The sequence below is a fragment of the Dermochelys coriacea genome, chromosome 3 (assembly GCF_009764565.3).
Source record: "Dermochelys coriacea isolate rDerCor1 chromosome 3, rDerCor1.pri.v4, whole genome shotgun sequence".
NCBI lineage: Eukaryota > Metazoa > Chordata > Testudines > Dermochelyidae > Dermochelys > Dermochelys coriacea.
Genome location: NC_050070.1, coordinates 199,052,161 through 199,075,724, shown reverse-complemented (window position 1 = coordinate 199,075,724; position 23,564 = coordinate 199,052,161). Strand labels below are relative to the sequence as shown.

Genomic DNA, 23,564 nt, shown 5'->3' with positions numbered 1-23,564 from the left:
CCACAGCACCAGGTAGTGTGGAGGAGGAAACCAGCTAAACCAAACACAAGGAGGATAAACCCAGAACCAAAGAGGAGTGAAGAGAAGAGATTGGGATAAGGGATCTGGGCAGTGTTGAGCTGCCAGAAGCTGAAGAACCGGTTCCTTCAGTCGCTCCGGGTCTTCGGCGGCACTTTGGCAGCACGTCCTTCAGTCGCTCCTGGTCTTCGGCGGCACTGAAGGGCCCACCGCCGAAGTGCTGCTGATGGACCACAGGGCCGCTGGGTGAGTACGAATTCTCTGGGGAGCCTCCCCAGCCGAGAGCTCAGGCGGGACAGACAGGAGGGTCCCGCGGGCCGCATGTGGCCCGCAGGCCGGAGTTTGCTGAATCCTTTTATCAACCAGTTCTAAACCGGCTGCAAAATTTAACAACCGTATAAGGGACTTTGTTACAGCCCAGCCAGGGGTCTTCTGCTTTCTCGAGCTGAGAGGTTACTGTGGGACATAGATAGCTGCTTTGTTATTGCGGGATAGAGATAGTTCTTGAAGGACACAGCTGCTTTCTTATTGCAGGATATAGATAGCTCTTGAAGGACACAGCTGCTTTGCATGGCCCTTCACCAGGTAGTGGAAAGCCCCCCTTTGAGAAGTACCTAATTCTATATTCATGAGCTGTTTTTGTGTAATGCTTATTAACACTGACTGTTTGCCCCGCCGTTGGACTCCGTCCCAGGCAAAGCTCTGGTGTGCTCGTTTCCCCACCTCCGTGACTGCAACGCTTGGAGTCCCCGTTGCGGGTGGGTCACTAACCTTCAGCTGTGTGTAAGCCTCGTTTTTCTCAGAGTACTCCTGCCAGGCCTGTGGTGCTTCGAGCACCTTGGCCCAGAACAAACCGGTTTGCGTGAACCGGTGCGAACTGGCTCCAGCTCACCACTGGGTCTGGGGGAAGGGGGAATGACTGGAGGCTGGCTGGGTGGAGGGAGAAAGGGAAACTGGGACTGGGAGTTGGGTAGAAGGACACTGGGACTGAGAGCTAGGTGAAGATACTGGGACTGGCTGGGCAAAGAGACTGAGATCCATGGGATGTGGGGTTGACTGGGAGCCAGCAAGAGAAAGGGCAATGGGAGGGACTGGGAACCAGTGGGTGTGGGGAGAGATTGAAGTGAGGTAATGAACGGGGGGATTGGGACTGACTGGGCAAGGAGACTAGGAAGGGTTGAGTGTAAGGAGGTGGAGGGAAGACAGATCTGGTGAGGAGCCAAGGTGCTGGAGGAGAACTGGGACTGGCTGTGGAAAGAGGCTGGGAGAAGGAGCTAAGGTGAGTGGGGAGGGAGACACAGACTGAACATGGAATCTGGGAAAAGGGATTGGCATTGGGAATCAGTGAGGATGGAGAACAAGGGTGACTAGAGGCCAGGCAGTGGAGACAGATCAGACAAGGAGCCAACACAGGGGAACTGGGACTTGCTGGGTAAGGAGACTGGGCACAAGGAGCTGGGGGAAACTGGCAATGGCTGGGCAAGAAGACAGGACTGGGAGGGGGAAAGACTGGTGTGGGGAGCTGGAAGGGGCAACTAGGATTGGCTGGGCAAGGAGACGGGGACTGGGATAAAAAGCCTGAGGAATGATGACTAGGACTAGCTAAACAAAGAGAATAGGACTGGGACAAGGAGCCACAGGTGGATAAGACACATGGCTGGGACAAGGACAGGTTGGAGGAGAAGGAGGGGGAAACAGGCAGAAGTGTCTAGAGCAAGAAAATGGAACTCAAGATTCTTGAGTCTCACCATTCTTCTGCTGTTAGCAAATATCTGTGAAACCCACTGGCAAAGTGTTTCATCCCTGTTAGTGCTGATCCACAAAAAATTACAGGATAGTTTGTTTTTTAAAAGCCCAGGAAAGTATACACACAAAATATGTTAAAACATTAAAGTTGCAAAGTCAAGCACTCAAACTGGGAAATGCTAGAACTATGGTTCCTGTTACACAGGAAGTGTCAGAGATATTTTGAATATGCATATTTGTGAAACCTTGCAAGTTTCTGGTACTGCCTGAAGTGGGGGGACATTATCCAGGCTTGCTTTACGGGTGCGTGTGTCAGGGGAAAGAGGTCAGAAGCTGCTGCAAATAGTTGGGTAGGAATCAGTGTGGCGATGCTGACTCATTCCCTGGGAATGTAAGGACAGAAGGTTTTAAAAGGGGCAAGCCCAGGTGTTAGAAGCCCTTTCTTCACACAGCAGGCAAGGCAGCAAAGACCCTCCCTCCCCTCGAGGTGGAGAATATCAGGTTTGGGAAGGACCTCTGTGGACATTGCGCTAGTCGCTCTCTTTTAGGGGTCCTGGGAAGGAATTTTTCCCTCACCACCATATTGACTTAGATAGGATGGGTTTTTTTCACCTTCCCCACAGTGGGTTTCAGGGAGGACCTATTACGGGGAGGAAGAAAGGGAGTTAGGCTATATGTTGCAACTCATTTTGTAACAGGGTTGCCAACTTTCTAATCACATAAAACCGAACACCCTTGCCCTGCCCCTTCTCCAAGGCCCTGCTTCCCACTCACTCCAACCCCCCTCGCTCTGTCGCTCACTCTGGCTGGTGGATTCTGGCTCTGGGGTGGGGCCACAAATGAGGGGTTTAGGGTGGAGGAGAGGGCTCAGGGCGGGGGCAGGGGGTTGGAGCGTGGGAGGGGATGAGAGTTCTGGCTGCAGGTGTGAGCTCTGGGGTGGGGCCAGGGACGAGGGATTTGGGATGTAGGAGGAGGCTCCCAGGCTGGGGCCGAGAGGTTCGGCATGCAGGAGGGGGCTCAGGGCTGGGGCTCGGGGCATGGGAAGGGTTGTGCATTCTAGCTGGGGGTATAGGCTCTGGGGTGGAGCCAGGGATGAGGAGTTTGGGGTGCTTACCTCAGGTGGCTTATCTCAGGTGGCTCCTGGAAGCAGCCAGCATTTCCAGAGGGGCCAGGAGGTTCTGCACGCTGCCCATGCCTGAAGGCGCCATCCCCACAGCTTCCAGTGGCCATGGTTCCCAGCCAATAGGAGCTGCGGAGCCGGCACTCAGGGCAGGGGCAGCTAGGAGCTAGACATGCCGGCTCCGCATGTCTGGAGCCAGGGCAAGCAAGGAGCCTGCCTTAGCTCGATTGTGCTGCCAACCGGACTTTTAGCAGCTCAGTCAGGAGTGCTGACCAGAGCCACCAGGGTCCCTTTTTGACCAGGCATTCTGGTTGAAAACCAGATGCCTGACAACCCTATTTTGTAAGTGTGGAGCAGATGTCCAGTGCAGGTACTCCATAGGGAAGGCATTCAGTGACCAGATAAATGGCCTAGTAATGGACTTAAAAAGGAGATGCTGGTTAAAGGAATGGAACTGGGGGAGGGATGTTCAGGGCTCCTATGATTGGTATGGCAGGGAGCCAACCCCCCTTTCTTATAGCCCACCTTAACCATAAGTTTTCGCTCAAATAAATTCGTTAGTCTCTAAGGTGCCACAAGTCCTCCTTTTCTTTTTGGAAATACCTTTACTGTGCTTGTCTAAGGCCTTGTCTGAATAGACAGCTAATTATATTAAATCTTGCACTTGTTTTGAAAGGTTGACAACTGATAAAAATGCTTTTTCAATGGATTTTTAATTTTTGGTGAAATCAATTTTAAACTACTGTGACAAAGTTCCTCCTCTACCTTGGTGGGTCTTGTGCTTATTGGCAGATTTGCTCACCTAGGAGCTTCATGGCAGCCCTCAGTCTGGGCATTTTCGTAAATCCACAGCACAGGTCAACTCCTTCTGTGTCTGACCAGGAGTTGGGAGGTTTGGGGGGAATCCGGGCTCACCCAATACTCCAGATTTCTGCCCAGGGCCCTGTGGAATACAGCTGTCTAGAGTGCCTCCTGGAACAGCTGTGCAACAGCTACAACTCCCTGGACTACTTCCCCATGCCCTCCTCTCAACCCCTTCTTTATTCTCACCATAAGACCTTCCTCCTGGTGTCTGATAATGTTTGTACTCCTCATTCCTCCAACAGTACACAGTTGCACTCTCAGCAAAATTAGTACCTCTTGCTCCCAGCACCTCACACACGCACCACAAACTGACCTGAGCTTCTTTTTAAACCCAGGTGCCCTGATTAGCCTGCCTTAATTGATTCTAGCAGCTTCTTGATTGGCTGCAGGTGTTCTAAGCAGCCTGTCTGCCTTAATTGTCTCCAGAAGGTTTCTGATTGTTCTGGAACCTTCCCTGTTACCTTACGCAAGTAAAAGGGACCTACTTAACCTGGGACTAATATATCTGCCTTCGATTACTCTCCGGTAGCCATCTGGCCCGACCCTGTCACGCTACCTTTGTTCCCATAGCATTCTTAATTGGATAAATCATTTTTGCTTAATTAGTAGGATTTGTCCAATCATAAAAAATTTGATAAGCTTGGACTTTAAGCAGTTCTATATTTTAAAATTTTTCACCTTAAATAATAGCTATAACTTTAAACTTATTTATTGATAAATATATACTTAAAGTATTTAAAAACATAGAAATGAAAATGGATGACTTCAACAACTAAATTACCATACTCTTCTTCTACCATTCCTTTCCATCTGCTCCGTCTCTCTGCACCTCGCACACACCCCCAAAAGGGGAGAGGATCATTGTAGGTTAATGTATGGGCTTATTGCATTGAAAGATGCAGTAGAGCTATTTCTGTTATGAAAAGTAGTAAATTCATTTTATTTGATTGTAGTAGTTTAAATTAGCTTTCTATCAGGCCCACCGACAGCAATATTGCGCCCCAGGACCGTCCCTAGGGAGGTGTGGGGCCTGAGGCGGAAGTGACAAATTCGTCACTTCTGGGACCAACCATGCTGGCTGGCCGGCTTCCACAAAGCGTGGGTGCCCGAAACGGTCACCACACGGAGTGCACCTGGGAGCCCTGCAGCTCTCCTGGGCCATTTAAAAGGGCCCGGGGCTCCTGGCTGCTGCTACCATGGCAGCAGCAGCTGCTGGGGGTCCCTGGGCCCTTTTAAATTGCCCGGGCCCCTCGGCAATTGCCCTCTTTGCCCCCCGTCAGTGGGCCTGCTTTCTATGAAGTAACAAGTCTATATTTCCCCATTCAGTATTGCACATTTAGTCAACAAGTAACTTGGCTAAGAGATGCTAATAGAGTCACATCTTATTAAGGGAGCCTGTGGACACACTTTCATTAAATTTTGTAATCTTACACTGTTACACCAAGAGACTGTGGGACAAAACGTACTCTCCATTACACTGGTATAAATCCAATAACCTCAGTGGTGTCACTAAAGATTTATAACAATGTAACTAAGAGCAGAATCTGGTCCTCTATTTGTTGTTTGGGCACCTTTCATAATGGAAGAATCATTGGTAGCTCTAATCCCATGACATTAATCAATTGTCCTAACTTCTCTCTCATCATTCAAGATTGCAGGGTTGAACCTGTAACATTGACCACCTGAGCTGAGCCAGTGTCATAATCCTTTTGCAATGGGCTAAAATCAGATGCTACAGTATCAGAAAAAAAGTTGACTGTAATTCTAGAATTTTTGCCTAACATGGAGAAACTCTTGCCGTTATCTATATCTAATTTTCCTCCAGTACAGTATTTAATAAGAATCTGATTCTGCATCTATTTCTCTCAATGCATGATTCAGTGCACGTTACTTGCTCTTGCTCTTAACATATCAAGATAACATTTTTAGATAACCATACAAAAAAAAATCTCAACAAACATAGTTAAAATGAACATTGCAGGCATGCAACAGTGGGTTGAGTGCCTTAACCTTTCAAAAATATTAAGCAAAATCCCAACCATTAGAAACGGAAAATGCACCTAAGGTAGTACTTTTCAAATAAGACACCCAAACTAACTTAAGTCTGCCCAATAGTGGTCTGGTCCCTGATGCAACTTAAAGTGCAATTGTTCTGCTCTAAATTATACCAGTTGGTAATGCCTCTCTAAGGCTGTTAAGCAGTCAGAGATTGCCAGAGTGCAAAGTGCGCTGGCCACTGCCTCTCCTACATTAGATATTCCCCCACCACCAAGGTGCTAGGACAGAGGAAGTATTGAGCCAACTATGTTGGCTTTACAGTAAACACTCCCTCAATCCAGGGAAATCCCTCACTGGCTATTTAAGCTATCTTTCCAGCCTCTTTCCACAGCCAGACTGGCACAAAATGGTTATAGCAGTGGACAGAATCTGGACCTAGACCTCTGCTAGGAGAGACCAGTAAACTAAGTTTATTTCTCTCCTCTGGAAGCATTAGTCGACCTTTGGGTCTATGCTGAACAGCTTTAATTTTAGGACATCATGATGTACTTCCTATCTGAGCTGCTTCAAATTCTTCAGGAAAAATCCAATATTGGCTGGCTCCAGATGTAAACTATCAATTTTAATTTTAGAGACTGGGCCAAAATCAGGCTTATAAACAGAAACCCAGTTTCTATTGCACCTTAGAGACACATTAAGGATTAATTTCTAACAAGAGGGGTCTGTCAGAAATTGGGCTCAGAGGGGAATTTAATCTGATTAAAGTACATAGTCCTATACATTAAAAATGAGAAAAGATCACTGTAAGAACAGCACAGTAAAGCTACTCAGTTAAAAACTATTTCCCCATGTTATTTCTCCCCCCCACCCCCCACTGTTCCTCAGATGTTCTTGTTAACTGCTGGAAATAGCCTACCTTGCTTGTCAGCATGAAAGGGTTTCCTCCTCCTCCCCCCTTCCCCCCCCTCTGCTGGTGATGGCTCATCTTAAGTGATCACTCTCCTTATAGTGTGTATGATAAAACCCATTGTTTCATGTTCTCTGTGTGTGTATATAAATCTCCCCACTGTATTTTCCACTAAATGCATCCGATGAAGTGAGCTGTAGCTCACAAAAGCTTATGCTCAAATAAATTTGTTAGTCTCTAAAGGTGCCACAAGTACTCCTTTTTTTCAGTTATGATGCCAAAAAAAAAAAAAAAAACCATCTCCACAGTACCTAGCCACAAGGCTCATTCTTTGTGAATACATGATGGATTATTCAAAATCAAACTTTTTACAAAAAACATCTAGCAAATAAATATGTTTTACAGATATAAAAATATTCAGTGAACTTTTCAAATACTTTCAAAGAAAATAATATTTTAATCTTAAAAAACACAAACCATTCCTTCCATTATCATTGATATTTTTACCATTACTTTGGTAAATGAGTATGAAAAGATTGTAGTTATTTTGGGTGAAGATGCAAATCAGCCTCTAAGCTCTGTATTTCATTGCTAAAAATACATTGAACATAGTCCTAAATTTAAGGATACTTTTAGGCTTCCTCTCCATTTGGGACCATCTGCCTTGGGCTGAATGCTAATGTTTTACCCTCTCAATTCATCATTATTATGAACCGGTTTGTTTCTTTAGCAAAAGGCCTTGTGGGTTTTTTTTTTTCAAATATTATCTTTAGATTCTTAATTTGACTGATGTTGAAAACTCTGAAGACATTGTTCTTTTTTCATGGAGATAATGGTGTATCATTGCAGAGAATACGTATTCATGAAACTGAGTATTCAAAGAGGTTCTAAGGTATGTAAGGACTACAATTTGTCTGCTCTTATTTGATCGTGGAAAACTCTGTCTGAAGTATTGTCTCTTTTATTCTTCCTTGTTGTTTTGGAAATGAAGCATGTTCTTAGAAGGGAGCAAATTTGTGATACATTTTTAGAATTCTTCTTTGGACTGAATATAATCAGATATTTTAGAAACTCCTGTTTATGCTTAATAGAAATTTAGCATTTAGATGCTTTTTCTTTCTTTCTTTCTTTCTTTCTTTCTTTCTTTCTTTCTTTCTTTCTTTCTTTCTTTCTTTCTTTCCCTTTAGACTATTAGCTCTCTTTATTACATATTCCGTGAAGTATCTGTTTTGAACTGGTTGTACCCAACTGTTGTCTAACATTGCTCTGGTCCCTCTTACATTTTGGAAAGACTATCTGAAAATCTTTTTTCTAGACGATGGACTATTGCCTAAATGTAATTTAAGTGAACTATGATGTTTTGAGCTCCAAATTTAGCTAAGAACATAAGCATCTATTTAGAAGTTTAAGCATATTTTTACTGCATATTGATGGACTTCAGCACATGCTCAAAATTAAGTATGTGCTTAAGTATTTGCTGAATTATGAAATCTTGACCACACTGAAATCAATCACAAAACTTCCATTGATTTGGATGAGGCCAAGATTTCACCCTTAGTGCTTTGCTATTATGAACATAATAGGACAGATTGTGATTCATGATCTACATGTGAGGAGAGGGTTACTCCACACAATGATTGCCCCCTTACTGTGCAGAATGAGATTGTAGTTTCCTTTGCTTGCATTGTGAATACCATCTTTTTGTACATAATGTGTTTGGTGTTTTCAAATAAATTAAGGATAGAACAGACATATTAGATCATCATTTTGACAGTCAACAGCAAACTGTTAATACTACATTAACTAGAGGTGGTATGTGGAATGGACATGGTATATCACAAATACGTGAGAAATCAGAAACCTTTCAAGCTTATTTAGCTTAAAATATTTACCAATAAATGTTTACCTTTTAGAAAACTTATATAGTTCTAGTAAATGTTGTCTTAATCTAATGCCACTTACATAAGCTGAGGGAGTGTATAAAAGATATGTATTTACAACCAGATCTATTACCTTGTGAAGAAAATGTATCTTGCATTGTTAATAGTTGACTTTCATTCAGTGCTTCCTGAAAAAATAAGTTGCATACATTTTTTTTCAAAACTGGTTTAATATTTTTGATAAAGCTTACATGGATATTAAGCAGTCTTTATTGCAGTATATTATATATAATTTACATTAGGATTAATAAATGAAATTACGTGTGCTTTGTTGCAATTCTTTACCCACTTTTATTCTCAGTATATATAATGTATATAAATTAAACAGTCTTATTATGCTGCCATATAAGCTACTGAACCATACTTGCAACACATGTTAAACCCCAAATTCTGTAAATAAAACATTACCAGAATTCAGCAAAGCTAATTCTGAGATGGTATGCATATATTAGGGCTGTCAAGTGATTAAAAAAATTAATCATGATTAATTGCACTGTTAATAATAGAATACCATTTATTTAAATATTTTTGGATGTTTTCTACATTTTTAAATATACTGATTTCAATTACAGCACAAAACACAAAATGTACAGTGCTCACTTTATATTTCTTTTCATTACAAATATTTGTGTTGTAAAAAAACAAAAGAAATAGTATTTTTCAATTCCCCTATTAGAAGTACTGTAGTGTAATTTCTTTATCATGAAAGCTGAACTTAAAAATGTAGAATTATGTACAAAACCCCCTGTATTCAAAAATAAAACAGTGTAAAACTTTAAAGCCTACAAGTTCACTCAGTCCTCCTACTTGTTCAGCCAACAGCTTAGATAGACAAGTTTGTTTACATTTGCAGGAGATAATGCTGCCTCTTCTTGTTTATAATGTCACCTGAAAGTGAGAACAGGCGTTCACATGGCACTGTCATACTCGGCGTCACAAGATATTTACGTGCCAGAGGTACTAAAGATTCATATGTCTCTTCATGCTTTAACCACCATTCCAGAGGACGTGTCCATGCTGATAACGGGTTCTGCTCGATAAAGATCCAAAGCAGTGCAGACAGAGGCATGTTCACTTTCATCATCTGAGTCAGATGCCACCGGCAGAAGGTTGATTTTCTTTTTTGGTGGTTTGGATTCTGTAGTTTCTGCATCAGAGTGTTGCTCTTTTAATACTTCTGAAAGCATGCGCCACACCTCGTCCCTCTCAGATTTTGTAAGGGACTTCAGATTCTTAAATCTTGGGTCAAGTTCGGTAACTATCTTTAGAAATCTCACATTGGTACCTTCTTTGTGTTTTGTCAAATCTGCAGTGAAAGTATTCTTAAAATGAACAATATGTGCTGGGTCATCATCAGAGACTACTATAAAATGAAATATATGGCAGATTGCGGGTAAAACAGAGCAGGAGACATACTATTTTGCCCCAATGAGTTCAGTTACAAATTTAATTAATGCATTATTTTTTTAACTAGCGTCATCAGCATGGAAGCATGTCCTCTGGAATGGTGGCCGAAGCATGAAGGGGCATATAAATGTTTAGCATATCTGGCATGTAACTACGTTACAATGCTGGCTATAAAAGTGCCATGTGAATGCCTGTTCTCACTTTCAGGTGACGTTGTAAGTAAGAAGTGGGCAGCATTACCCACTTAATAATGCTTAATAATAATTTAATAATGCTCTCATAATCGATCCACCTTAGGAAAAGTTTACAAGGATACAGTGCACTTCCTGAGGCCATGTCTATACTTATGGTAGATCGATGCTACTGCAATCGACGAGTCTGGTGAAGACCCACTAAGACAATGGCAGAGCGCTTTCCCATCAACTGCAGTACAGGCAGTCCTCAACTTTATGATTGAGTTATGATGAACAGCACTTACAACACTTCTACACTGACACCCTGATTCAACTTACGACTATAGGTTTTTGAGTTTACAAAGCTTGGTTCCGCAATGGAGTAGATGGCAGTTTCGATTTGCGACGCAATTGTAAGGAACCAATTGTGTCGTAAGTCTGAAGACTGTCTGTACTCCAGCTCCCCGAGAAGAGTAATGGAAGTCAGTGGAAGAGCGTCTCCCATTGACACAGCGCAGTGCAGACACCACAGTAAGTCGAACTAAGCTACATCGACTTGAGTTACATTATTCACATAACTGAAGTAGCATAATTTAGGTCAATTTACCGTGGTAGTGTAGACACAGCCTGAGATTTCTTTCCAAAGTGGTGACAGAGTTCCTATCATCCTGCCTACAATTATCATAGAGACAGGGTAAGATAGGTAATATCTTTTGAAAGCTTGTCTCCAACCAGCAGAAGTTGGTCCAATAAAGGTATTACCTCCCCTAACTTGTCTCTCTAATATCCTAGGACTAACATGGCTACAACACCTCCACCTCTACATACATGTCCATTCAGGTTAGGCCTTTCCCTGTATGCTTGATATTAAAAGGTCCTAGAGAGCCTGCTTGGATTGAATTAAAACCTTATAACACCCACCTAATTTTTGCTTTGATACAGTACCTGTATTATGGTATTGCTCACCATGAAAATGACTTGTCTAAATGTCTGGCTGCTTGCATAGTCTAGTGTAGAACTGGCTTATCTCAGCACAGGAATCCCCATTCTCTGGGAATAACTGATACCAAAGCCTTCTAATTCAGGATTTTCTCCTTTCCCAGTGAAACTTGCTATTTAATAATAATAATCTGAGACAAGAAAAATTTAGCTGGACTAGTGGCTGGAATTTCCCCACCCTTTTAACTGAATTTAATTCTTTTAAAATACTTCCACCAAAGTGACTAAAATCTATCTAATCTTGACATTATATTTAAATAATTTGTTCTCTACAGCCTGAGAATCTTGTTCATGCATATATATTTTACCTCCAGGTGAAATTATATTTGCATGAGATGGTTGAGTTGCAGCACTTTCTATTTTCTCTGGAAGGTTTTTTCATATTTTGAATATGAAACATTACTAGATCATCTCTTCTTAAGCTTGTGTACATCTACTAAAACCAATTTTGCTGTAGGCAGTAAACCAGCCCTAAACTGAAAGAATAGCTGTGGCCCTTTGGAAAGAGGCAAAGAATTTATTAGGAGAAACATTGTGTCCTCCTAGCAATGCCATAGTTAATTTATCTTTTTGTTCACTCGCATGTCTAACATGCATCATTATCAAATGGAATTGCACTCTGCTGTTCCATATTTTACAGAAACTATTTCAAAGAGGCAAGATTATGTAAACTTACTACAGTACTGCAATGAACATTAAAGTCCCACAGTTAGAATAATCAAAATTAGGTTTCTGATATGCCATTAATTTAGTAGTTGTGCAGCTTATAAATGTTATACTTTGACACTATATTAAGCTGTGCATTTATCCAGAAGAATAGGAACAGAAAATACTATTTTTTATATATTTTTATATATATATATATATATATATATATATATATATATATATATATATACAAAAAAACTATAACTGATATTGGCTATTGTTGAATGTGAATTTTACCTGCTACATCTAGATATGACATACAGTATTGAGGACTGCTGTAGAGCTGTTTTCTCAGCTCTACATTGATTGAAGAACCTGATGACATTTGGAGTTTTCCCTGGGGGGCTATTACAATCCTCTTTTTGCAAGCAGAGCAGCATAGAGGGGCAGAGGTCACAGAGAGAACTGGGCTCAATACAGTTTTACATAGCTAACTTCTGCTTGTCCAAATAGCTGGTTCCTGTTGGTACAAAACACTCATCAGGGAAAAGCTATTCCATTAAATGTCACAAGTCCCTTTCACTGATATTGTTTGAATATTAAAGCCATTAATTCAAGAGGATAGAGATTCTAAAAGAAATAATGGATTAACATATTTTTTGGGACAGGAAAAGGTACCTGAAACGCAATAGGGTTTTGTTAACAAATGGAGGCCACCAAATGGAAATTACCATCATTTACTAGACTACAAGATGACATCCCCCAAAAAATTACTGGAGGCTTTGACCTTGATGGGTCAGATGTTCAGCTGCTATAAACCAGTGTAGCTTCATGGATTTACATAAATTGAGAACCTGGCCCATGGACTTCAAAGTCCCTAGAAAGCTACAAAGGAAGAGTTAGATCAGCGGTGGGCAATAACTTTTGCAGGGGGGCCACTCCACGCATTTTGGCAAGTTGTCGCAGGCCACACATTTCTACTATATTAATGGAGGGAGTTGGAGTGCAGGAGGGAGCTCTGGGTGGGTGCAGAGTGTTGCGGTGCATGAGGGGGTGTGGGCTCTGGGAGGGAGTTTGGTACAGGAGTGGGGTTTCAGGCTGGGGCAGGGGATTGGGGTGCAGAGTCTGGGAGGGAGTTTGGGTGCAGGGAGAGGTTCTGACCTGGGGCAGGGGTTTGGGGTGTGGAGGGGGTGCAAGGTACAGGGTTTGGCTGGGAGGCACTTACCACAGGTGGCGGCAGGCCGGAGACGCAGCAAAGCTCATACAGGTTGCCTGCATGCCATGGACCTATGTCACTCCCGGAAGCGGCTGCAGCCAGCTGCTGCTGGCATGTCTCTGTGCACCCTTTGGGGGGAGGGAGGAAGCGAGTCTCTGTGCGCTGCCCGCAAACACCACCCTTGCAGCTGTCATTGCCCAGTTTCCACTGGGAGCTGTGAGGACAGTGCTGGGGGCGGGGACAACACACGGAGCTGCCTCCCTCACTCCCTGCCAGGGGCACGCAGAGATGTGCCAGCAGCAGCCAGCTGCTTCTAGGAGTGGATTGGGGACATGGCAGGAAGGCAGCCTGCTTGAATGCCCCGCTGCTTCATGGTACTCTTAGCGGCCTGGAGATCACGAGGGGGCAGCCAAAGAGCTTGGTGGCCTGGACAGAAATGTTAGATGGGCCAGATCCGGCCCACGGGCTGTATTTTGCCCACTCCTGAGTTAGACGGTTGTCTTGTAACCAAATGTGCTGGCTAACCTGGTAAAAAGGAGCCACAAAGCAGCCGCAGTGCCCCTTCATGAATATTCTTAGTAAAGAGAGCTGTTTAGGCAGGTGCAGAGCTCCTCCACACCCTCCGAAGAAACCCCAAGTCAGAAAGCTTATTAAGGTGTAAGGAGGCATGTTAAAGGTGTTCTGTCATGGCTCAGCATACAGGAGAAAACTAGGTTTCAGAGTAGCAGCTGTGTTAGTCTGTATCCAGAAAAAGAAAAGGAGTACTTGTGGCACCTTAGACTAACAAACTTATTTGAGCATAAGCTTTCTTGAGCTACAGCTCACTTCATCGGATGCATGCAGTGGAAAATACAGTGGGGAGATTTTATACACACAGAGAACATGAAACAATGGGTGTTACCATACACACAATAACGAAAGTGATCAGGTAAGGTGAGCTATTACTAACAGGAAAGAGAAAAAACCTTTTGTAGTGATAATCAAGGTGGGACATTTCCAGCAGTTGACAAGATCATGTGAGGAAGTGTGTGTGTGTGTGGGGGGGGAGAATAAACATGGGGAAATAGTTCTACTTTGTGTAATGACACATCCACTCCATCTTTATTCAAGACTAATGTAATGATGTCCAGTTTGCAAATTAATTCCAATTCATTAGTCTCTCGTTGGAGTCTGTTTTTGAAGGTTTTTTGTTGAAGAATTGCCACTTTTAGGTCTGTAATCGAGTGACCAGAGAGACTGAAGTGTTCTCTGACTGGTTTTTTGAATGTTATAATTCTTGACATCTGATTTGTGTCCATTGATTCTTTTACGTAGAGACTGTCTAGTTTGGCCAACGTACATGGCAGAGAGGTATTGCTGGCACATGATGGCATATATCACATTGGTAGATGTGCAGGTGAACGAGCCTCTGATAGTGTGGCTGATGTGATTAGGCCCTATGGATTCTAATCTCTCCCAGAGCTGAAAAATGGCTAAAAGAATTTTGCTGAAATGTTCCAGAAGTATTCACTTCTAGACTGAAACCAGGCATAGAAATCAACTAATAAAATAAGAGATTAAGAAACTTGACTTCAGAAACAAATTATAATGGAAATTGTCTTGCAATCTTAGTTATGACAGCCTACCATAAGAATCTTTAAAAAAAAAATTTAGGATGCAGAGTTCAAATGCAGAATTCTGGTATTGTTTCATAAACTGTAAGTCTCCCATGTTGAACATAATATTTCTCTTGCTGCCCTTTGCGTTAATGTTTACGAATCCAGAAATCAGTTTTATTTCTCAAACGTGTTCTAAGCAACATCCACAGAAAAAGCTGAATTATTTAACAATAATATTATTGCTATAATAATATAATATAATACTTTCAGACTGATCTTCAGATTAGAAGTAAGTATATTGCTTCACTTGAAGAACGGCTACAAAAGCAAATATGATTCAGTATAAAATAGACAAGTGTTGAACAGAGATTAGAATTGAAAGGGAGGTTTATGAAAACATTTCTCTCTGTAACAAAACCATAAGCACATAATAGTTTCTTCCAAATAGCTTTTTATTTCAAGTAAAAATATTAAAATTCAACTAGATTTCTGCACAAAATAGGCTAACATTTGAAGAAGTGCACTAATAAATAACTTATCCAGGCAAATTTAATAAACATATTTTACACATACCACAGCTGCAGCTTTAAACTCATAACTGATCACAATTGGTAAGTATCTGCCAATTATGGGTGCTTCAGTTTTGCGAAGTCTAATATGAGATCGCCAGAGTCAGATCTGGTACCCACTGAAATCGGTAGGATCCTTTCCATTGACTTCAGTGGGCACTGAATCAGGGAACTGGAACTAGAACCTGACTTTCAGAAGTGCTGAGTACTCACTTGATTTTAGTGGGGGGTGCAGATGTTCAGCAAATCAAGCCCAAGGTGCCTTAATATTGGACCTCAAATCTGAGAAATCCAAAATCAGTGGCCACTTTTCAAAATTTTGTTTGTATATCCTCATCCTAGAACAACCCTACATGGGTTTCAGGGATCCCTCCCCCCCCATCACTGGTATAAGACTAGTGCAAGTATAGGCAACCTGCGGCATGCAAGCTGATATTCAGTGGCACTCACACTGCCTGGGTCCTGGCCACCAGTCCGGGGGGCTCTGCATTTTAATTTAATTTTTAAATGAAGTTTCTTAAACATTTTAAAAACCTTATTTACTTTACATACAATAGTTTAGTTCTATATTATTGACTTATAGAAAGAGACCTTCCAAAAACATTAATGTATTACTGGCACGCGAAACCTTAAATTAGAGTGAACAAATGAAGACTCAGCACACCGCTTCTGAAAGGTTGCGGACCCCTGGACTAGTGCATGGAAAGGCTTTCCGATCTTGAAAGCACTTGCACTAGTCATTCAAGTGTTTCTACACTTAGCATGTTGCAAGACATCAGACCTTAAAGTTGTATGATTCTGATTACTATCTAGCTTCTTCCCCACTTTAGATGCGCCATTAATGTAGTAGCAAAATGGGGATCTCCAACTATCTCATGATAGAATGCTTTCTAAATCTAATGTTTTCTGAAATGTTGGGCTTAAACATTCACTCTAGTATCTCAGTGCTGTTCTGTCAGTGGTCCATGACAGAACACAGTGAGTCCCTGGCCTCAGACTAGTGTAAATTCCTTATTTAAAGCAACGTTTTACATTGATTAAAAGAATAATAGACAATGTCCATATTTCATAATGACTACACAACATAGTCAGTTTGGGAGGAAAACCCCCAAGCAATCAACCCACAAACTCCACCTTGAGACGTACTTACCTGTTTTGAAACATTTTTTTTCTTATGGTTTTCAAAACTTTTTTCTGTTTCTGAAAATAACAAAAGCCATCAGAACATCTATTTATTATAAATTTAATTTCTGATCAAACAGAATGTACTCTTAGATATAGAGACACATTCAGTTCTTTTAACTGAGTCTTTGCAGATAATTCTAACATCAGTATCTCAGTAGGGCCCTAGTTAAATTATATGGACAATGTCAGAGATAAAATTCAACTGTGCATGCACACCACAGACCCCTTATACAGAGCTTCAGTTACAAAGGCTTCCAGGCTTGATGCAGGGACCATTGTAGGGGCTGGAGGAGATCACCTTTACCACAGGTTAGGAGGTAAATTTAAGTGTAGTGTAATTCTGCAGGACTCCATGACAACTCTTCCAGCTTCTGGGCTGGAATAATGGATGTCACCTCTGCAGCTCCCTACTTGAGTAAGCTTGAACTGAATTGCCTCTCTGTGGTTAGCCTGCAGTGCTACCATCTGCAAATAACCTGAAAAACAATCATGCCACTATTTCAGCAATGTTGGAAAAAATCCTGTATTCTCTTTAGAAAGAGAACTGTCTGACCTTCACATTTATAATATGATTCTATCAGAAATGAGTCCACATTATGATAAACTCTGTAGAAACAGATTGGATAGGGGAAGAAAGGAAAAGTGTAACTGTGATAGTGTTATGAGAGAACTGAATTTGATATAACCACAGCCATCTTGTGCACTTAGCCCCCATAAGCTGGAAATGAGAGAACCACAGCATCAGGAGAAACCTGGCCTTGGCTCAGACAGAACTAACAGCTGTAAACTGCAGTTTTACTATCTAAGATAGATAAAGTGAAAGGGCAGATTCAGGAGAAGCGCTGGGGAGTGTGGAAAACTGATCTTGATTCTGGGTATGAGTGTTTGTAAAATTTTGCTGAGGCTACTTTGCTTAGAAGAAGAATGAATTATTATTGGCTATTGCTAGGGAAATTTAGTCTAGTAGGGGTTATGAGTTATGTGCTCTGTTCTGAGAAAAATCTATAGAGTTTAGTGAGTTTGCTTTGGAGAAGCTTGTAAATGTTTTTAAAAACAAACTAGGAGTCACTGACAAACTCCCCAGTAGCTACAAGAGAGGCTGGCCACCAAAACCCTGCTGCTGTCATTTGATACTACCTCAGACTTGGGGTAATTATTTTTGTGGAGTCCTAAGTCTATTTCTATTTTAGATGTATGCATTGTAATCCATAAAAACAAGGATTTTTGAATGAAGCATTCTTGTGTGTACCAATCATTTATCAGACAGAGGTGCTGTGACCCCCCAACTGATTTATTTCCTGACACCGCCTGGAAAACAGAGATTAATTACCACAGCTTTGGGTTCAGATAACCCTGGGTAACAAAAGGATCACAAAAAGAAAAGGAGTACTTGTGGCACCTTAGACTAACAAATTTCTATGTTAGTCTCTAAGGTGCCACAAGTATGCCTTTCTCTCTTTGCAAATACAGACTAACACAGCGGCTACTCTGAAATAGGATCAGTTACATATCAATACACACAATTTATTGGATCTGAATTTTTAATTTTTTTTATCTGTAAATGACTTTCCTAACTGTCCCAAAACATAGGTAATATTATTTAGCTGAGGTATTTTTGAAAAATATCTGAAAACTTGGTTCATTCTCATTTACACTGCAAGACTGATCTGTGGACAAGGTCTCCTAAGCAGTAGAAATTACAGTCTGTGGATGGGACCTTAGACTCTGAAAACTTAACTTTCTGACATTAATGGTAGGTGTCTTATAAAAGCTAAGTAAACACAGGTTAGCACCTAAAGTAGAAAATACAATTATTAACCTTCTTAATGGAAAGATAAGCATCTTACACTTCTCCCTGGCAAAAAATCTTTAATTATTCCATCCTTACAGAATTGATGCTTTATTCCCCTACTTGCTAGTGTGGCTAGAAATGGGCATTTTAGCTAAGTGTAATTTGTGGTATAGGACATATGACTTAAAATGGCATCTTTATATAAGCTACATGAGCAAATATACCAACACGTTTTTCTTTGTCTGGCAGGTGAATTATTATAATATTTGATGGACCAAAGTTTATTAGCCTGATAAAATGGATTAAAACCAATGAAGCCGAGGGATGTGTGACTGTATTTCCTTATTTTTATCCTTCAGTTACAGAAGTTAACCAACTAAACTTGTAATTAGCTGCCTAAAGCTTTATTTTATTTGCCCAAGACAAGCAAACCAGCAAATTATACATATTTGTTAACAGCAGAATAAATGATCAAAGGGTTGTAGCTAACTAATGCTCAATACCATTTGCCACTAGGCATAACTTCATTACATGAAAATTGCACCCAGCAGTTTGAAAGTTCAAAAGGTAAAATGCAATTCTCAGCATAAATAAGTGTGTGTGGGGAGGGGGAAGTACATTAAGTTTTAAATTAATATTGGCATATTTGAAGGTAGCCATGTTACTAAAAGCTAATATTTGTGACACTAGCAGTGTCAAACCCCAAACAGAGTGAATGTAAACTGGTTTTCCAACATGATAGAAATAGTGGTTAAACAGTCAGAAGTAAATATCTTATGCTTGCTATTTAAGAGCACAGTTCTACATTGGAATCTTTAGCATGGACTTTGCACCTGTACAGAGTCCCATTGAAATCAATAGGCCTCTACATGAAGGCAGGGATCCACAGAAGCAGATCTTGATTCTGAATTTGGGTCAAAAAGACTTCATTAAAATATTTATTTTTATTATTTAAACAAGTTGTAAACCTATTGAAATTTTTGTATATCTCTTTTACAGTGCTAGTGTCACAAATCAAAACTTTTCATTATAGAATCAGAACCAATAACTTTAATTATATGCTTTAAACTTTCAAAATTCCTGGCTAAGCAAAAAAGCTGTGACCTTTCTTTTAAATTAAGGCAAAATTGGAGGAAGTAATCTGAAATTTCAGTCTTTAAACAGGTACTGTCAACAACTGAAAGTTAAAACTAAATGTTCAGTTACATTAGATAATATAAATCTTTGTGTGTGGCTAAAAAAAACTCGTTGATAGTATCTAATTGGAATCGCGTCTTTACCTTACAATTTGGGTGTTATAATTGTGATACACATAAATGCAAGGGGGGAAAATGGGGCACTACAGTCATTTATCATGCAGTATAAAACTAACAGCTTTCTTCCTTTTTGTAGCATTTAATAAAAATTTAACATTTAATAAATGTAGAATTCTACACAACTCATTTAGCATATAACTTTTGGAATTAACAAATACAAATTTTTACAGGGAATCTGTACTTCACAAGCATACTATTTTAACATGTTTTTATGGTGGCAGCTTCTAGTAATACTTTATTTTGACTGAGAAATAACTTAAATTCCCTTCTCTTTAAACATTGACAATTTTCTTGCAAAAAAGATGGGTTTTTTTAAATCTGTATTGTAACTGTTGCTCTTTGAGAAATATTCAACTTAGGCATGCAGGCACCCAGCAAACTGAAGCCAGAGAACTTTGCTTAGCAGTAGCTGTCGAAGCAGCACCCACCCTTTGGCCCTTGTAGTCCCTACCATGACTATGTAAGGGCAGCAGCGCCAAAACACCCCTCAGTTCCTTCACACTGGAATCCATGGCTGGAGGCTCAGAGGATGAATCATGGACTGCATGTCTGCACCCACATCTCAAAGAACAGAAGTTACAATACAGGTAAGTAACTCAACTGGAATTGCTCATGTCAGAGAGAGACCTTCGAATTTATAGAGACTTGTAAGGGCCCCAAATGAACTCCATTTTTTGAGTTGGAGTCAATGCTGACTTTGCTTTGTTCAAAATCGACTCCATGCAAGAAGTCCACAGTGAAGTGGACATGACTGGGGATTTGTTTCTCAGATCTGCCAATCATTAGCCAATCATCTATATAGGGGAAGACTTGAATTCCCCTCTGTCTGAGAGAGGCCACCACCAGTCATGCATTTGGTAAAGATACATGGGGTGGATGACAGGCCAAAGGAGACCACTGTGTACTGATAGTGTTGACTGGCAACAAGGAATCTCAGAAATTTTCTGTAGCCTGAGCAAACAGCCACACAGAAATAGGCATCCTGAAGATTGAGAGCAGCAGATGAGTTGTGATTTGACAGGGAAAGAATAGTAGCCAGGGTAACAATGTGGAATCTAATATACTTGATAGATTTGTTGAGACTGTGGAAAACAAGGATAGGTCTTACCTCTCTCTTGGACTTGGGGATCAGGAGGTACCGAGAGTAGAATCCCTTTCCCCCAATGAAAAGGAGAAACCTCCTCTGTAGTTCCCAGAGCACACAAAGTCTGGACCTGCTGAAGAAGCAGTGCTCTGTGAGAAGCATCCCTGAAAAGAGATGGGGTAGTGGGATGGGAGGGCAGGATGGAAAGAAACTGTATAGCATAACATGATTCCACAGTGCTTAGAACCCATCTGTCTGTAGTTCTTTCCCAAGCACTGTAGAAGCAAGACTGCCTGTCCCTGAATTGAGACTTGGTTGAAATGTTTACTATTGGTGTGTTTCTCTTGATATGAAAGACCAATATGCTGCCTCCCCAAAGATGGACTATAGGCTGGTTGGGTAAAACTAGACCCAGAAGATCTTCTCCGTGATTTCTCCTTTTCTGGAGAAGCATTGCTCCCTAGTATGGCAGGATGACTGGCAAAAGTATTGCTGAGAGCAATGTTGCTGGTGGTGTTGCTGACCCACAAAATAATATCTTTGTGGCCTGGGTGTAAACCCACAAAGATGGCAAAGTATCTCAGGAGTCCTTAAAAATGTAACGTTGTCACATATCCACAGGTCCAGTGCTCTCGCACGGCTCTGGAACAGTCTCTGGGAGGACCCCTTTAGAGTGTTAACCCCCTTACGGTCATGCACTTTCACTGGAGTAAGCCCCTTGGCTTCACTGCCTCCTAGGTACAAACTTTGGAGCACTCAGCACCCATTTCACACTGAAATTGGCCACTTGAGGGAGACTTGCACGCCCAAAGGGAGCAATGCACAGTCAACCTCTTTAGACTGGAGTGACTCTCAGACAGTGTTGTAAAAACAGAAGGGTTTATTAGATGTCTGGAGCACAGCATCAAGAATAGAAAGCTATAGCATAGTTCACCTGGGTCAGTCCTGAGCCCAGAGCCCCCTCTTTGTCTCCAGTCCAGAAGAGAATCTTGCTTCCAGCAACCCATACTATATCACATCCAAACGGCCCCTCCTCCATCCTTTGTTCAGATTCCCAGGATAAACAGGTCACCTGGTCATTCTCCTTAGCTTTTTTTTTTCCCCCTCCCCCACCCTCCTGCTGGCCAAAACTGGCTGGTTTCCTGGAGAGGGGTTGGCAGTCTGGGTAGTTAGTTGCTAGGCACCAAATATCTGGGCCATTGTCTTTTGGGTTTCTCATGGGCATGAGGCCCTAGACAGCCAGATGTCAATCACACCTGGATCACTACAAAGAATAAACTATTCTTTCCCACCACCTAGTTAACCATGCAGTGCATAGGGTAAACTGAGGTACACACAGTATTCATACAAAAATATTAGGAAAAAATCCCCCTTTGTCAAAAAAGTCATATCAGTTTTCTCGGGGGGGGGGGGGGAAACTACCATCAAATGGTAAGCACTCTAGGGCCTGAACTTCGGGAGCTATGCTGGAGTTCTGTAGCCATAAGGCCCTTCTCCTCCTCACAGGTGAAGCTGTAAGTCTGAACAAAGCATTTGCCATATCCAGTGCTGACTGTGTTTATATTAAAAAAAAGTCTTGGCCACCAAATGGACCTCTGCAATAAATGCCTGAAACTCTTCCCTGGAAGTGCTGAAAATGTTGTGTCCCAATTTACAAAGTCCTATTTAAACAATAATGTTTGCTGGTTGGCAATGCACGCTTGCCATGAGGCGGTTGAATACACTGCCACCCTCACTCCCATCAAATCTAACCTTTTAGACTTTTTCTTTAGGAGTAGACTTATACCTCCCCATGCCACACACTCATTTGCCACAGTCACAACCAGGGAATTAAAAGGTGCCTAACATTGTATGAGGACATAATATCTCTTGTCAGTATGCTTATCGACACTAGAGTATTCCACAGAGATTTGGCAAGTTCCAATATCACTTCATTTACAAGGAGAGTGATTCTCCCAGGAGCTGAGGATTGAAGAATATCCACTAACGTATAGGCAGGGTTAAGACTTTTGTCACTGGTATTTCTAGTGAATGTTAAGGACAGGTTGTCAAGGTTTCTTCCCCACTCTAAACTCTAGGGTACAGATGTGGGGACCTGCATGAAAACCCCCTAAACTTATTTTTACTAGCTTAGGTTAAAATAAAAACTATTTTACCTTTTGCCCTTAGACTTTATTTCTGCCACCACCAAGTGTCTAACAAATATATAACAGGGAAAGAGCCCACTTGGAAACGTCTTTCCTCCCCAAACCCTACACCCCCTTTCCTGGGGAAGGCTTGATAAAAATCCTCACCAATTTCCATAGGTGAACATAGACCCAAACCCTTGGATCTTAAGAACAATGAAAAAGCAATCAGGTTCTTAAATGAAGAATTTTAATTGAAGAAAAAGTAAAAGAATCACCTCTGTAAAATCAGGATAGTAAATACCTTACAGGGTAATCAGACTCAAAAAATAGAGAATCCCTCGAGGCATAACCTTAAGTTACAAAAAGACACAAACAGGAATCTACATTCCATTCAGCACAGCTTATTTTCTCAGCCATTTAAACAAAACAGAATCTAACACATATCTAACTGATTACTTACTAAGTTCTAAGACTCCATTCCTTTTCTGTTCCTATCAAAAAACACACAGACTGAGAACCTTTGCTTTTCCCCCCCTCCAGCTTTGAAAGTCTCGTCTCCTCAATGGTCATTGTGGTCAGGTGCCAGCAAGGTTATCCTAGCTTCTTAACCCTTTACAGGTGAAAGGGTTTTTCCTCTGGCCAGGAAGGATTTTAAAGGTATTTCCCTTTCCCTTTATATTTATGACACAGGTCATAAGCAATAAACAAAAATTCAAGGAAGCCCATGACCTTTCAATGACTTTCACTAAAAATATCCAGGGGAGGAAGGCTATCAGTAAGAGCCCTGCCAGGGGCTGAGCTCTGGCAGCTGCTCCAGCCCTGGTGCTGCTTCTGTCGTGGGGGTTGACTGCCACT

The 23,564-nt window shown here is 41.5% G+C and overlaps 1 protein-coding gene across 12 annotated transcripts in view; it reads right to left on the bottom strand.

Annotated features, from left to right (window-relative positions):
• SEL1L2 (SEL1L2 adaptor subunit of ERAD E3 ligase) overlaps positions 1 to 23,564 on the bottom strand; it is an 84,792-nt gene that overhangs the window by 50,987 nt on the left and 10,241 nt on the right. For 10 of the 12 annotated variants that reach the window (XR_006280365.1, XR_006280366.1, XM_043512079.1 and 7 more), the window contains exons 1-3: positions 20,605 to 22,643; positions 16,354 to 16,403; positions 8,667 to 8,721 (exon numbers count right to left, since the gene is read on the bottom strand). Coding sequence is in view for 10 of the 12 variants with exons in the window: in XM_043512079.1 (XP_043368014.1) it covers positions 8,667 to 8,721; positions 16,354 to 16,403; positions 20,605 to 21,034 (535 nt within the window). In the remaining 2 variants the exon portion in view is untranslated. Of the gene's footprint in view, positions 1 to 8,666; positions 8,722 to 16,353; positions 16,404 to 20,604; positions 22,644 to 23,564 lie in introns of those variants that run through there. The other 2 variants (XM_043512078.1, XM_043512082.1) reach the window with 1 other exon arrangement.